Below are 17,775 nucleotides of genomic sequence, written 5' to 3' on the forward strand. Positions count from 1 at the left end.
TCACATGCAAACAGAAACAGGTCTTCACAGCAACCCATCAAAAAAAAAAGTTTGGTTTAACTTGAAGAAATTGTGACAGAAATATTACCTTATGTAATAATAGTACTACTACAAATAATAAAATTATTATAATTTTATTTTTTAAGGAATATTTATCAGAAAAATTATTTACCAGAATGTATTTACTAGAAAAATGCAATACAGTATTTTTGAAAATAAATAAATAAAATAAACTAATAATAAATACTTTAATCAAATCTATTATTAAAACAATATTACCATTTAATTAAACCATTTAAATGAAATCCGGAAATAATAAATGGAAAACACAGAATTTTAGGGGCGGGGGGGGCATTTAATAGGGCCCTAAAAAAGTCATTTTTGTTAAACTTTTAATAAATAGCTGTTAAATTGTGTAAATTTCATGATCTTAATTAATTAGACACGCTTTTTGATTGATTTTTTTTAATTTAACCATTAAAACAGAGTCTAGTAAAATAAAATAAAAAATAAAAAACAGATTCCAGAAAAATCTGAAAAACTGGAATTTGGGGAAAATAAATTAAACAGATTTGAAAAAAATAAAACAGATTATATATAATATTGTTACACTCAATTACATTGTATGAAAGTATCTAAATAACTAAAAAAAAAAGTATGTAAAAAACATTTATTTCATTAAAAAAAAAAACATAATAGGGGCTTGATATGAACTGTTTCTATATTTCTATATAATTCTGGTGTAATGAAAATCAGGCATCAAGTGTCCTAATACTTTTTTGTGTTAAAATTTCTATAAAATGTAACAAATAAAAAATAAACACATAAGGCGGCAGATTTCTTTGAAAATTGAATACCTTCACAAAGTCAGCACTGAAACCTGCTTGACAAAATCCTTGCCCCTCAGGTGAGTTTGAGTCTGATGGGAAAAAAAATATTCCAAGTTATTCATATATACACAACCAGCAAAATCATTTTAAGGAAGTCTCAACATGAAGGAGAGGTAAGAAAAAGGAAGGCAAACTTCAGACAGAGGAACTGTCATAACCATGAGACAACTAGCACATTGTCTGGCAAACTTATTAACTCAAACATGTCGTAAAAACCATGAGTGATTAGAAGATGATGCACAAGTAAGATATCCCATAAATCTTAGTTAAGACTGGAGGGAGGCTACTAGATATGACCCAATAAGGGCAAGAGAAGCAAAGCCTGAGGTAAAGGGCTGTGATCATGTACGTACTAGAGCGGCAGGGTGAATATTCCACAATGTTATTGCCTTTCTTCAGGTAACATGTCCCAACAGGCTCTCTCTCTGACAATCCATACGTGCTCCACTGGTAGAGAGGAGCACATGCCTGAAAAAAAAAAAAAAGAGATGTGCAGATCAGCACATGAGTGGTAATCATGTTCTTTCTGAAAATTGTGCTGCGTTGAGCACATCAAGCCCAGTTATTCCAAACTGCATGTTGAAAAATATCTTACGGCAAATATTTTTGCAACTTCCTTTAAATCTTTTTTATTTTTAAGTGCCATTTTAGCACTGAAAGATGAAAGAGGTAACAGCTTCTCACAACATTACAATGAAGACTACATACAGTTGAAGTCAAAAGTATACATACACCTTGCAGTAAAATGTTAAATATTTTAAATCAAAATATAAGGGATCATACACACAAAAAGTTATTTTTTTGATTTAGTACTGACCTAAATAAGATTTTACATAAAAGATGTTTACATATAGTCCACAAGAGAAAATAATAAAAAATGACCCTGTTCAAAAGTTTACATACACATACACTTCTTAAAGGAACTGTGTGTAAGAAATTTATTTCAGTTAATCATAAAATGGCCCTGACATGTCACTAGACATTAAGAAATCATGTTCATTTCAAATACTTATATCACTGACAACAGTGGTCCGGCTAGGATATTCTCATTTAAAAGTGACAGTTGCAGCCCACGACTGATGTTATTGTTGTCGTTTTGTGTTTTGGTCTGAGGCTCCACCCTCCAGCTATCGACTAATCACAAAGTCAGTAGAGTTTCGTCCTCCGGGTTCCAGCTCAGCTGCAGCTACGAACGTATCGGATAACACATGTGTAACGTTACGAAACCTAAAAGCCTCGTTATGAATCTGAAATACGTCGTGACAAAGTCCGAAATAAAACAAGGATTTGTTTAGGAGATGCCTTTGAAAGATGCAGACGGCTGAAAACGGAGAAGAATTTGAAGACAGACGCCATCGTTGCTAATTTTCTCCTGGACAGGTAAGATTCATCTGTTTGGCTAACTTTGCTTCCGTAAACGGTCACCCGTGCTAAATGCATTCATAAAAAGCGTTATATCGCACCACTAGCAGGGTATGAAAACAATCTATGTTCCGACTGAAATGTGGTATTACAGTACATCTTTACGAAGTAGTTAGCTAATCGCCATTAGTAAATTTTTGCGATACATAATTACTTCGCAAAACATCTCTCGTGAAGCATAAACATAATTAACAGAAGAAAAAAAAATACTGTGTAGGACTCGTCACTTGCCATTGGAAGCTCCTTGTAGCAGCCTACGTTCCTGCTGGATCCTGCAGCTTAGCTGGCAACCTCGAGTCAGGGGGGATGGGGAGGGGATACACCGTTCTACAGTATTTTGAAAGTGATTGCAGTACCAGTTTTGGCCACAATCCTACATACGGTTCCTTTAAGACCGTGTTGTTACCTGAATGATCTACAGCTGTTTTTTTTTTCTTTTGTTTAGTTACAGTTGCTCATGGGTTCCCACAAATTCTTTTCCAACAATGACTGTATGATTTTGAGATCCATCTTTTCACACTGAGGACAACTGAGAGACTCATATGCAACTATTACAGAAGGTTCAAATGCTCACTGATGCTTCAGAAGGAAACACAATGCATTAAGAATTTGAAGATCAGGGTATGAATCCCTCAGTTGGGATCAACTCAATATCATAGAATTAACATTTTGCGAGTCTGCAAGGTGTATGTAAACTTTTGACTTCAACTGTAATTCCGATATTCTTTAAAAGTAGTTCACTTCCAGAATAAAAATGTCCTGATAATTTACTCACCCCCATGTCATCCATGATTCTTTCTCTCTTCAGTCAAAAAGAAATAGGTTGTTTGCACATACAGCTGGAGGGCAGGAAGTGATTTTTCTCCATAGGAATCACTAGCAGAAACTCAAAATGCCTATGTTTTGTCCTTTGTTTATAGATGCTCAAATCGGTCAAACCAGGAAACCACAAGGAGCTTTTATCATGTATGAAAATTTGCTGTTCATAAGAGGCAAAAAGCAAGAAATTGAATGAAAAGCGCAGGAAAAAGTGGCTTGTAAACCTCCGTCTGTGGTCAGGGGGAGAGTTGGAAAATGCTTGTGTGTGCAAATGGTTAAGAACAGATATAATAATATGTTAAGATATTAATCAAGACATTTATGAATAGATACAGGGTAAGAAAGTGAGAATTCACTCAATGCTCAATGCTAAACGCCACACGTAAACAATGTATATTTGTAGTTTTGAGAGCTTCATTGATTATAACGGAACATTGTGAGATTGCAATAAATTAAAGTGAGTGACAGCTTTTTAGTGACTATATGGAAGTGCCATTTGATAGCTTTCTAGGCTATAATCAGTTCAGAATTTGAATAAAAGTTTCACTTTATGTGCGTGACTGAAAAAGCAGAACGGATGAAATGGAGGAAATCTGTACTGTACTGGTTTATGCACTATTACAACAGAATATACAAACAGAAAATCACAACATATGTTGGATGTGATCCTTATGTTATGAAGAGGAGTGATTTTTCAACTGAATTGAAATAGTTGCCTGCGTTCGAGGCGCTGGATATAAGCTAAGCAACTAAGTCTGATTGCAAACAAACTATTTCGAAAGTGATTCCCACATTTATATGAAGGATGCAGGATATATGACACTCCTGAAACTACTGCTGTAATAGACTTTTGGCTCTTGGACCTGTTATCAGCATGTAAAGTGAAACTTTTTTTTTTTTTACATTTTCAACTGATTTTAGCCTAAAAAAGTGAGTAAATAGCACTTCCATATAGTCACTAAAAAGCTGTCACTTCAATTTATCCCAGTCTCACAAGGTTCAGTTGAGTTGTAATCAGCGGCAAATATAATATCTTATTTACATTGTGTCTACGTGTGACATTTAGCATTGAGTGAATTCTCACCGTCTCACCCTGTATTCTATTTACATATTTCTTTTTATCTTTATATTATTATCTTTCATTAACCATTCGCACACACAAGCATTATCTGACTCTCCTCCTGAACACAGACACAGGTTTACAAGCCACTTTTCGCTGCGTTTTTCAGTCAATTTCTTGCCTTCTCCTCCTTACGAACAGCAAATTTTCATACATACACGATATGAAATGAAATTTCTTGGTTTGACAGATTTCCATTTACAACTTCAAACATTTTAAGGCATTTTGTGTTTCTGCCAGTGAATCCTATAGACAAAAATCACTTCCCGCCCTTCAGCTGCATTTCGTGCGTCATCAGAATTACGTGATTGCAAACAACCTATTAAGGTTTTGTAAGGAAAACATTCCAGGATTTTTTCTGGATATAGTTTACAATAGGGATCAGTGGGTTGAAGGTTCAAGTTGCAGTTTCAACGCAGCTTCAAAAGGCTCTACACGATCCCAGCTCCCACGAAAGGTCTTATCTAGCGAAACGATCAGTCATTTTCTTAAAGGTCCCATATTGTCAAAATCGAAATTGCCTGGCTTTTTTCATGATAACTGAGGTCTAGGGGCTATGTAACTACCATATGAGTTTCAAAACAGTCAATCCACAGTAAACTGCACACAGCCTGCTTAAAGTAGCTGTTCATTTTTTAATTTTCCAGAATCAGCGCGCATTGTGAAAGGGGCTTTACTAAAGCAACAGTTATGTAGCTTACTGCATTCGGTGTTTGAAAAAGAATAAACATTAATGATCATTCTGAAATATCCTGTTGAGTATCAGCAGGCAAGGCTCTCTCTATGGCTCTGGGCTCGGCTAAAGCATACATGACCGTAGTTACCTGTGATTGGCCTGGGTGTGCGTCACTCAGAAAACAACAGGCCAATCAGAAGAGAGGCTCATGAATATTAATTAGATGGGCCAAAATCGACCTGTTTTTGACAGAGCTCCTAAAAAAGGAGCTGTAAAAATACATTGAGATGGATTTTGGCACTTATACCGCAAATATATATTCTTAAGGACATCAACAACTAAAATAAACCTCCAGAAATGTGTACAATATGGGACCTTTAAAAAAACAAACAAAAAAAAGTATTTTTTTTATATACTTTAACCACAAATTCTTGTCTTGCATTTGCTCTGTGATGTGCGTCTTCAAAGATAATCATGTTGGTTAGTTCTTTGTCGGTGTACTTCAGTTAAAAAAAGTAGGGTAGAGCGAAAAACTCCATCGCATTTTCTCTTCTAACTTCAAAATCGTCCAACATCGTCGTTTTACTTTTTTTGGAAAGGGCGTTTGACTTACTTCCGCCTACGTCACACGTGCGTAATAACAATGTGTGAGGTCGAGCTAGTGCAAGATGAGCACTTGTGGTTAAAAAGCGTATAAATTTTATGTTTTTTGTAGAAAATGACCAATCTTTTTACTTGGATCTTCAACCCATCGATCTCCAATGAAGTCCACTATATGGAGAAAAATCCAGGAATGTTTTCCTCAAAAACCTTCATTTCTTTTCGGCTGAAGGTATAAAAGTCATGAACATCTTGTATGACATGGGCGTGAGTAAATTATCAGGAATTTTTTTTTCTGGAAGAGAACTTATTCTTTAATCTGGGCTTTCCAATGCATATAAAACTGTTTGGGTAATAAAATATTTTTACTGTCCATAAAAAAAATGTGATGTGTTGCAGCAGGTTTCTTGTTGAGCTCTGTACAATCTTATTTCAGAGCAACTTTCACACACTCCACAGACAGACTTACCAGAATATGGTCCCCAGAGGAACGCACGGTGGCTCCAAACCATTGATTTGACTTAAACTCCATTTGCTGTCCATTGGCATTCTGCCTATCATCTGTGATAGAAAGCAACAAGGGAAGGGAGAATAAAAAAGGAGGAGATATGGAAGGAGGGACAGAAATATAAATTAGGTCAGTTAATCAGAATCACCAGTTTGTCATCATTTCCTTTGTAGATGACTACACTGCTCTTCCCATCACTAAATTCCTCTAATTCCAGCTAATTTCAAAAGTTCTGATATGACAAGCATGAGAGCTCAAAAGTTGAGTTGCTATGTCACATTCTCTCATCTTCTTCATTACCACACCATCTGAAGTTCAATCCAAGGTCAAGAATACTGACAGCTGAATCTATTCATGGCATGTTAGAATTAAACCTAACCTTTCCTGCTGTTAACAAGCGCATTGAACTTGTAGCGACACTAAAAATAAAAGCAGGCCCAGAGGGAAACATTTTTGAGGGAAATGTATGTAATTACGGATTTAAAAATGCTAAAACATGTTATGAAGCTGATACTACTAAAATCGTAATCATAACTGTAATCATAATCAAGTTAACATCATAAACAGACACAGTGCTTCTGCAGAAAGGTCAATGATTTGTTCATTACAACATCATTCTGGCATCATTCTAATCATTAAAACATTCTTTAGTTCTGTAATATTTACTCTAGGGTTCAAAATTAACACATCTGTAAACTTTTACAACTATACTTTTCAGTTAAAGCTTTTCCTAGTACTGCTGTGATCCTTATACACACACATATACACACACCCAAAAAGATATTCCCTCCCTGCAGCCTTGGTTCATCTCAACCACAATCTCAGTCTCAGGACGCCCCAGCTGTTCATCTGTCTGTGCTACTGAGCTGGGAATTTCCCTGTGTTTCTTATGGTCAACACAGCTAAATAGCCGGTCAGCAACACCCAGGCTTTACTAGAATTAAGCACTTAATTATTGCCAAACAACACAAAAGAGGAGTTGATGGTACAGCAGCCCAGTGGAAACACAGTTGTGTAACCATGCTGTAACAGCTCAGCATGAGTGTTGTTCCATACACTGTGTTTTCCATCTCATACTTCTGACATTTCTCTCTAATCTAGACTTTTCCAGCTCCTCAAACAGTCAGCAGGTCAGCCAGCACACAGACCACTGTTGTAAATTCACATCATTCACACAAAAAAACATGTCAGGACACAGATATGCTCTGGTAGTTACCTAACAGAAGAATGTTTCAGCTTGTTTCAGGCAATAGTGAGTGTTAAGTAAGAAATAAAAGTACTACTCTACTGCAGTAAATGCATGGAAAGAAAAAAAAAGAAAAGAAAACAAAACAAAAATTAATTGTTAAATAAATTATCTTGAACGTTAGTGGAAAATATGGTTGCTCCACAAATACTTTTAAAGAAAAGTTCACCAAAAAATAAGAATAGATACTTGCTTTGAGTACATTTTTTAGGATTCTTTGATGAATAGAATGATGAAAAGATCTGCATTTATCTGAAATAAAAAAAAAACTTGTGACATTATACACTATGCCATTCAAAAGCATGGAGTCAGTATAATTTCTTTTTGTGGAAAAAAAACAGAAATTAATACTTTTATTTAGCAAGGATGCTTTAAATTGATCAAAAGTGATAATAAAGACATTAATAATGTTACAAAACATTTCTATTTCAGACAAATGCTGTTCTTCTGAACTTTCTATTCATCAAAGATACCTGAAACAATTCTACTCAGCTGTTTTTAACATAGTAATAAATAATAATAATAATAATAATAATAATAATAATAAATGTTTTTGAGCAGCAAATCAGAATATTAGAATGATTTCTGAAGGATTATGTGACTGGAGTAATGAAGCTATAAATTCAACTTTGAAATCACAGGAATAAATTACATTTAAAAATATATTTAAATAGAAAACTGTTTTTTTTTAAATAGTAAAATCTTGCTGTCCAAAAACTTTGGCAGGTAGTGTATATCATTACATACTCCAAACTTGTCTGCTTACTCTATCATGGGTGCACAGCATCCAAATCTACACTAGGTCTATATATGGTTCCTTTTCCAAGAATTTCTTTAAGGGTGAAGGGAATTGAGAAAGGCAAACAGAGAGGAGTAGTTCAGTTGTTGGTGAGAACTCTATGCATAATGAGATAATCCAACTAAAGACCTTTTTTGTTTGTCTGCTAGTTCCTCTTGTAGCAATCCAGCTTGGCTGGCAGGGTAAATCAGGCCAGACCAGTTTATAACCATCACTGAATGCCAATTAGATCTGGCACAAAAAAGCTGGTGCCTATATTCACTTCAGAGCAATGTAAGGCTGAACAAAGTCCTGTTAATGTGAAGACTCTGTGCATCTAACAAACTAGTTAGTAGGCCAGCACATGAATTTTGTGAATGGTAAAGAAAACCCCTACTCTGTTGCAAGTCATTGCCAAGCATGTGATTTCAAAACATTCTGTAACAACAATCGTACAATCCTAGATGAGCCTTGAAAGGATCCCAGACTCCCTCTCCTGTTATTTTCCCTCCACCTATTGAAAATATTTAGAGCAAAGCTGATATATGACCCAATAAATCATTAAAAAGCCACAGGCTACTCAGAAGGCCCTTTAATAACTCTAGCATGCAATGTGAATCAATAGACAGACAAAAGAAGCTTTAAATAACAGCATGGTGGAGCAAAGCTACACTATGATGGCTGAAAACACAGTGCTGTGTCTTACCAGTGCTGTCGAACTGAATCTGTGTGCATGAGCCACTTTTGTGCCAGGGACAGCTGAAGACAGCACCCCTCTCAGTGACTGTTGATGGGGTTTGATCAGATGTGTTTGCCCTGGGTGCACCAACCAGTATGTTTAACCTGGAATCACAGGGTAAAACACGTTTTAATGCTTTGGTTGAACACATACACTGACAGTCAAAAGTTTTTATGTTTTTTACAGAAGTCTCTTCTGCTCATCAGGCCTGCATTTATTTGATTCAAAGTACAGCAAAAACAGTAACATTTTGAACATTTAAAATAACTCCTTTCTGTTTGAATACATTTTAAAATGTCATTTATTCTTGTGAATTTTTGCATCATACTCCAGTCACATTACTCTTCAGAAATCATTCTAACATTCTGGTTTGCTTTATTATTATTATGTTGGAAAAACAGCGGAGTAGAATTTTTGTCAGGTTTCTTTGATGAATAAAGTTTAGAAATAGAAATAGAAATCATTTGTAACATTATAAATGGGTTTATCATCACTTTTGATCAATTTAAAGCATCCTTGCTAAACAAAAGTATTCATTTCTATAACTTCTTTCCCATTCATACCCAAAATTATACTGACTCTAAGCTTTTGAATGGTATAGTGTATAATGTTACACAGATAAATTATTTCAGATAAATGCTGATCTTTAGATATTTCTATTCAAACAATCCTAAAAAAAATTACTCAACTGTTTTAAATATTGATAACAGTAATGGTAATTTTTTTTTTTTTTTTACTTGGACAGCAAATCAGCCTATTAGAATGATATCTGAAGGATCATGTGACAATGAAAACTGGAGTAATGATGCTGAAAATGTAGCTTTGATCACAGGAATATATTAGATTTTAAAATATATTCAAATAGAAAAGAGTTATTTTAAATAGTAAAAATATATAAATAAATATATATTGTTTTTGCTGTACTTTGGATCAAATAAATGCAGGCTTGGTGAGCAGAAGAGACTGTTTGACTGTTAATGTACACGAAAACGTAATAATATTCCATATACACCACCTGAAGTTCAAACAAGGAAAACTGACATTTTAATGGCATAACACTGAATATTTTTTTACTATATATTATAAATATTATGTATTACTATTATTAAATTGTATAAATAAATATGTAAGAAATTGTGATATGTTACCATGATGAAAATTGTTGTTAGTAACAACAATTGCAAATGTATACTTCTGACAGCACATGCAAATGTAATCTGACAACATACTTTTTTATCATAGTTCTGAACAGGATTATTGTGTACTCTCTTTCTCTCTATGTTATATATATTGTTATAAACAACATAAAATGTAATATTACATAATGTAATGGTTTCTAAAACTAGGTTAATGAAAGAACAAAAAAAAAATAATGCAAATCAAAGTAAACATAGAAACGGTCTATTGTTTACCTGCAAGTCAACAACGACGTATATATGGTAAACATTTCCACTAAATTACAATAAAATCTACAAGTTAATTCAGTTTAACATGTTCTGAACATGTATACATAGCTTTCACATAACAGTAGTACAATAACGCTGTGTAAAACCATACAACCATTTCACAAAAGACTGTTCTTCCACTTTTTCAACATTGTTAAATTTGTTAATGAACGTTATCTTTCAGAATTCTCGTGTAAATTTAAGGAGAATCAAGCATCTTTCTCCAAAAACAAAACGCAGCAGGCCTTTATGACATACAAAGAAGAAAGCTCACTAGGTTTACAAATACAACTTCATCTACTCACTGTTTGTTATCAGGATTGAAGAAAGTCACGGAAAATCCAAAGTAACTTCCTGGAGGTCCAGCGAAAACTGTGGGTTTGCTACTGTCCAGATTAAAAGAAAGTGCCAGTTCGCAGTAGAAAAGAGCTACTAGAGCCCAAATCCGACAGCAGATGAGATGTTTGCCCATGTTGTGTATCTCTGTAGGGTAAAAGAGTAGATGGAGATCGCGCTGTTTGTGGGTGGACTTCTGGGATCAGCAGCACATTTGATCGCCACTGACTCCGCACTCCATAATAACAAAAGTCACCGCAACGCTCACACTAACAACTCCGCGGAGATGTCCGTTGCATTACTGCAGGCGGGCCGCTGCAATAAACCGCATCCGTTTCCAGCCTGACCAGTGAAATGGAAGCAAAAGTCTGAAAGTAGGACACACAGGACTGATGTGGTCCTGCTCAGATGGAGCCGCGGGATGTCCCACTGTACAGGAAGTGAAAATAAAATAAACCAGCCTACTGAAACGTCACGCTGACGTCACCAGAAACTTCCGCAGCTTTTACAAGCGGGCATCGCCTGAATGACTTAAATGGGCATGAGTGAACATTTTAAATGCCACTAAACCACTGTGATTCCACGTAGGAGGATTTTGTTGTTTCATGAGGTCTTTTTGATTTATGTGGAACTAGTGAAACTGCGCCACCTTGTGTCACGAAAGGCTCGATTTTATATTTTATCTGTATTAAGTCAACAAACAAACGTGAATTTATTATTTAAACTGAAACTTCACGTAATGTCAGAAATATTTAAAAATATATATATATATAAAAACGATTTAATTATTAAAATCTCTCTATATATACACAACAAAAATAACAGTTGCCAAAAAAAAAAAAAGAAAGAAAGCTAATCGAGCCACACTTTATCTACAAGGTCCAGATAACTGTGACCATTACAAATGACTGTTCAGAGCTTGAGGAAATGTTATTCATATATGGGCTTGTCAGTGATTCATGACTTTGAACAAACTGGTGAAGCACATCTCCAAGAATGCAGTCTGTAAATCCCCTTGGGATCCCTCAGAGATTCTGACATTGGGACATAAAGACACTGGGAGATAAAGACACAACATACTGTTAATTTAACTGTATGTAGAAAAAAACTGATGTTTTGTGCAACATCATAGAGTAAAAGCTTTGAAAAGATTGTGTTTCCTGAGGAAATAAAAGGCACCAGTTGCAAATTGGAAGATAAACGGCATTCTCACTCTCAAGGGAACAAAGTCACTTTTGTTTTAGAGCTGACCAGTCATGCGTGTGGTCAAAGGGGCTTTTGGGACCATGTGATACATGGCAGAGTGTCAGAATAATTAAAAACAAAAAACAATACAGTAGGCTTACTGTATGATTGTCATTTTTCAGTCATTGGTAGCCCTATTTTAATGTTTGAGGCTTTATTTGGCTTTAATTGGAATGACTTACTAGAACTAGAAAATGTGTAAAAGTTAAACAAAATGCCATACAGACCAAATGTTTTGTAGTTTTGTTTTGTAGAAAACGTCATGATCTAATTTATCAAAAAGGCTTTGTCTATAATCTTGTTTGTATATTCAGAAGCACACTATCATTTAATGTTTTTAAGAAGTCTCACCAAGGCAGTCTTTATTTAATAAAACAGCAATATACTTAAAATATTGTGAAACATTAATATAGTTTAAAATAATTGTTTTCTATTTTAATAAATTTAATATATTATATATTTTAAAATTGTATTAATAACTTATTAATAATAATTAATTATAATAATAATTTATTTCAGCATTCATTACTTCAATCTTCAGTGTCACGTGCTTTTTTCATTATTAGCAATGTTTCATATATTTGTGGATTTATTTGATAAGCAGACAGTTCAAAAGACAGCATTTGAAATACAAATGTTTTGCAACACTGTGAATGTCTTTACTTTGTTTTGATCAGTTTGATGAGTCCATGTTAAATAAAAGTATTCTAAATGGTACACAGGGTTATTATCATACAAGAAGCATGATTTCTTCATACTCTATTTGATAATAAGAACTATCAGCCTTGGCCACTGACAACAGAAGAATGCTGGGTTTAAAATGTGTTGACACTGGCTTTGTACCAATGGAAATGGAGGAGAGTCTAGGAACTACTCTATTTTTGCCTGCTAACAGTCAGATGCCAGCCAGACGGTCATTATACGCTCCAGATGAAGACCTTAGCTGAGATAATGACTGGATGACTGTACATGATCCCTACTAAACAAATAAATACATGTAAATTAAACATTGAGTGTTGAAATTATTTTACAATCTTAACTGTGTGTAATCTTAAAGCTTCTGCAAAGAAAAAAAACAGTCCACTATACACACAACACAATGGATTGCACTATTGACCAATCAGATTCAAGTATTCCAGTATATAAAAAGTGTCATGGCCAACTTTGATTACGAGATCATTTCAGTTTAAGACACTCACTGTCTTAAACAGCAAAGTCTGGGAAAAACAAAACAAAACAAAACAAAACATTCAAATAGGTCATCGCTGGGCCTCGCTCTTAAAAAAATGTCCTGTTCACAATCACACTCAAAAACATATTTTTTTAAATATACTTAACTTAATACACAATGACAAACAATGGCAGAATGTGAAGTATTACTATACAAGCTTTCATCATTCGCTCAGTATCTTACTATTGGAAATGGTCCAGAGTTGTGATGGGAAAAATGCCTCTGCAATATTTTATTAAGCTTCAGTGACAGAGAGAAGTTAGGCCTTCCCAATACCTCTGTGTATTACAGACTTTTTCAGCAGCAGCTGGAGCTTTGTGACATAAATACGATTTCCCAAAGAAGGGAAAAGCTTTTATTTTTTTGTCTGCCATCAAAACAAACTCCTTGTGCTCTCTGTATCCCTCTTTTTTTTTTTTTTTTGAGACAAAGACAACAAAGCTCTAGGTGATGAAAAAGATAGCCAGCTCTTCCTCAGGTCAATGGCCTTAAAACCATGGAGTAAAACATCTGTCTATATTTTAAATTATTTTTCATACAGAACAGGGTTTTGTATGTGATTTTCAACTGGCTTTATTTTCAAAAATGTTTTGGAATTCTTCTATGGAACTCTAATGGCTTTGTAAGTGATTTATATATGTATTTGTGCGAACAAGGCAAGGGTGATCATGCTTTCTCGTGCAGATCATAGGAAATTCCAGTCCTCTGACCATGTCAGCTGTTTTTCAACAGCTCAAGCCAAGCAATTAGTGGAGTAGTGCTATGCTAAGAATGTTTATGATCTGTTGCTAAACATCTGGACAGATTTGTCTGATGCATGGTACGTTATATAAATACAAGATTTTAGATTAAACAGACAATTGTTTTGAGGTGACATGAGTTCACCAGTGAATTAAGAACGTGAAATGTTTACATTTACAAGAATCTTCCGCAACACAGGAATTTCAGCACACCCAAAATAGTGAGGATTAAATGTCTCATTTAAATAAGATTTCTTGAGACATTTATTTCAAGACCATTTAGTCTTTTATGACACTGGACTACAAAACCAGTCATAAGTAGCACAGGTATATTTGTAGCAATAGCCAACAAAACATTGTACGAGTCAAAATTATAGACTTTTCTTTTATGCTAAAACTCATTAGGATTATTAAATAAAGATCATGTTCCATGAAGGTATTAGGCCTATGTAAATGTCCTACCGTAAATATATCAAAACTTAATTTTTGATTAGTAATATTAAAGGTGATTTTCTCAGTATTATGATTTTTTGCACCCTCAGATTCCAGATTTTCAAATAGTTTTATCTCTGCCAAATATTGTCCTATAACTATACATCAATGGAACACCTATTTGGCTTTCAGATGATGTATAAATCTCAATTTCATAAAATTGACCTATTATGACTGGTTTTGTGGTCCAGAGTCACATATGAACCTACTATCTTACCTCAAAATATCTTTCTGAAATCGTTTTATTTACAATACTGGGAGGTGTTAGCTTCACACTTACCGTTTATTCACAGTTTTGGAAAAAGAGCATGTGTCTAAATAAAACAGATCAAATTAAGGAAGATATTCAGAAGTGTCCCACCATCTTTGTCATTTGTGGGTAGCGCTGGTAATAAAAATCTCCACTTTCGTATTTACTATCAACAGCCTCCTCATCTTTAACAAGCTCAGGTCTGAACTCAAACACTTCCCTTCCACTGACCTGCAGGACATGAAAGCATGACATCAGTGTCATTTAACACAACAGACGACAACATGAGAGCGACTTGAAGAAGCAGGACACAGTAAAACAACAGCAACCACTGGATCTTACAGCACAAGCTTTACTGCCGCCCTCTGGTCAAACCACAGCATCACTGTCAATTTTTTTATTTAGTACCTGAATGTGACATACATATAGTCCACAAGAGAAAATAATAGTTGAATTTATAAAAAAAAAAATGCCCCGCTAAAAAGTTAACATACACTTGATTCTTAATACTTTGTCGTTACCTGAATGATTCACAGCTGTTTTTTGTTGGTGTTGTTTTTTGATTACTGATAGTTGTTCATGAGTCCCTTGTTTGTCCCTAACAGTTAAACTGACTGTTGTTCTTCAGAAAAAACATTCAGGTCCAGCGAATTCTTTGGTTTTTCAGCATTTTTTGTATAGGCTATTTTTGAACCCTTTCCAACAATAGGCCTAACTATGATTTTGAGATCCATCTTTTCACACTGAGGACAACTGAGGGATTCAGTTAAGGTTAAAACACTCACTGATGCTCCAGAAGGAAACACATTGCATTAAGAGCTGGGGGGTGAAAACTTTTTGAAAAGTTGGCTCTTATTGTTTTTTCTTCTGGAGCGGTCTTGACTACAAGTCTAGTGTGATCTAACCTGATTACAGCTGCCAGTGTCATATATATAAATTAATATATATTTTTGATATTAATATTTTTATTGTGTGGTAACCGTTTTATAAAAGCAATAAGGCTGTGATTTATTCACGATACAGCACGGCCTCTCGTACCTTATTGCTTAATTACATGACATTTATGCAAAGAGTCAGTATTTGCAGTGTTGGCCCTTCTTTTTCAGGACCTCTGCAATTCGACTGGGCATGCTCTCAATCAACTTCTGGGCCAAATCCTGATTGATAGCAACCCATTCTTTCATAATCACTTCTTGGAGTTTGTCAGAATTAGTGGGTTTTTGTTTGTCCACCCGCCTCTTGAGGATTGACCACAAGTTCTTAATGGGATTATGATCTGGGGAGTTTCCAGGCCATGGACCCAAAATTTCAACGTTTTGGTCCCCGAGCCACTTAGTTATCACTTTTACCGTGCGGTGCTCCATCGTGCTGGAAAATGCATTGTTCTTCACCAAACTGTTGTTGGATTGTTGGAAGAAGTTGCTGTTGGAGGGTGTTTTGGTACCATTCTTTATTCATGGCTGTGTTTTTGGGCAAAATTGTGAGTGAGCCCACTCCCTTGGATGAGAAGCAACCCCACACATGAATGGTTTCAGGATGCTTTACTGTTGGCATGACACAGGACTGATGGTAGCACTCACCTTTTCTTCTCCGGACAAGCCTTTTTCCAGATGCCCCAAACAATCGGAAAGAGGCTTCATCAGAGAATATGACTTTGCCCCAGTCCTCAGCAGTCCATTAGCCATACATTTTGCAGAAGATCAATCTGTCCCTGATGTTTTTTTTTTTGGAGAAAAGTGGCTTCTTTGCTGCCCTTCTTGACACCAGGCCATCTTCCAAAAGTCTTGGCCTCACTGTGTTCAGATGCGCTCACACCTGCCTGCTGCCATTCCTGAGCAAGCTCTGCACTGGTGGCACTCCGATCCCGCAGCTCAATCCTCTTTAGGAGGCGATCCTGGCGCTTGCTGGACTTTCTTGGACGCCCTGAATCCTTCTTAACAAGAACTGAACCTCTTTCCTTGAAGTTCTTGATGATCCTATAAATTGTTGATTTAGGTGCAATCTTAGTAGCCACAATATCCTTGCCTGTGAAGCCATTTTTATGCTTTGCAGGTCACCATGGTTAACACTGGAAAAACAATGATTTCGAGCATCACCCTCCTTTTAACATGTCAAGTCTGCCATTCTAACCCAATCAGCCTGACATAATGATCTCCAGCCTTGTGCTGGTCAACATTCTCACCTGAGTTAACAAGACGATTACTGAAATGATCTCAGCAGGTCCTTTAATGACAGCAATGAAATGCAGTGGAAACTTTTTTTCGGGATTAAGTTAATTTTCATGGCAAAGAAGGACTATGCAATTCATCTGATCACTCTTCATAACATTCTGGAGTATATATGCAAATTGCTATTATATAAACTAAGCAGCAACTTTTCCAATTTCCAATATTTATGTAATTCTCAAAACTTTTGGCCACGACTGTACATAGTTATAGAGTAGGTTTATAGTTTTTCTAGAGTAAGCTTTTATTATTGTTATGGGGATGTTTTTGATTATTGGCAGTGCATTGATTTGTGCTCCTGTGTTGTTTGTTATCATTTGTTAGTGCTTTGCTTTGTGGTTTCTTGGAATGTTTAGCTTGTTTTTTGTGTGTTGACATGCGCTTGCCAAGGTTTTCTGCGCAGTTGTTAGCATGTTGTGTTGCAGTTTCTGGTCTCCTCTGTTTGGTTTCTCATGTGTCATTACGAGGTTGTTAGGATGTTTTAAGTGGCTGGTTGATATGCGATTGTTTTAAACAGTTGGGTTAGGTTCGGTAATGTTAGGGTCCCTCACATGGTTTGCAGCTTAACGTGCTGTGAGGGCTTGTGTGCATCAGTGATGCTGAGAGCTACGCCACTGGTACTGCACAACTACTGCTAGGGTCACCCATAGTGGACAGGTCTCAGCTGAGATGCCAGATGAAGACAAACCACCTGATTCTGGACAGCAGAAGATTGTCCTGATGCTCCTGGCAGAAGACGGTCTTGCAGTAACAGCAACAATATCAAAACATCATACTCCAGGTAAGAAAGGCCATCAGAATTAACTGCATGTATCTAAATTATTTAATTTTAATTATAATTTATAATAGGGAATACTACCACAGTAATCTAAACTATAGTTAAACATAAATCTCTGTTAAACTATATTTGTTAAACATTATTAGTCAAAAAATATTTAATCATGGTTAATTGATTTTTATATTTTAAAAATGTTTTAAATTTATAGTTTTAAAATGTTGTATTTGCTTCTTTT

At 35.4% G+C, this 17,775-nt stretch overlaps 1 protein-coding gene across 1 annotated transcript in view; it reads right to left on the reverse strand.

Moving 5' to 3' along the window:
* Positions 1–11,018, reverse strand: part of itgav (integrin, alpha V) — a 43,219-nt gene extending 32,201 nt beyond the window's left edge. Inside the window, exons 1-5 of the mRNA XM_073845231.1 lie at positions 10,549–11,018; positions 8,766–8,902; positions 5,997–6,088; positions 1,244–1,358; positions 858–919 (exon numbers count right to left, since the gene is read on the reverse strand). Coding sequence (XP_073701332.1) covers positions 858–919; positions 1,244–1,358; positions 5,997–6,088; positions 8,766–8,902; positions 10,549–10,715 — 573 coding nt within the window. The 5' untranslated portion in view covers positions 10,716–11,018. The remainder of the gene's footprint in view (positions 1–857; positions 920–1,243; positions 1,359–5,996; positions 6,089–8,765; positions 8,903–10,548) is intronic.
* Between the last annotated feature and the right edge of the window lie 6,757 nt (positions 11,019–17,775).

This window comes from Garra rufa, chromosome 8 (genome assembly GCF_049309525.1).
Source record: "Garra rufa chromosome 8, GarRuf1.0, whole genome shotgun sequence".
NCBI lineage: Eukaryota > Metazoa > Chordata > Actinopteri > Cypriniformes > Cyprinidae > Garra > Garra rufa.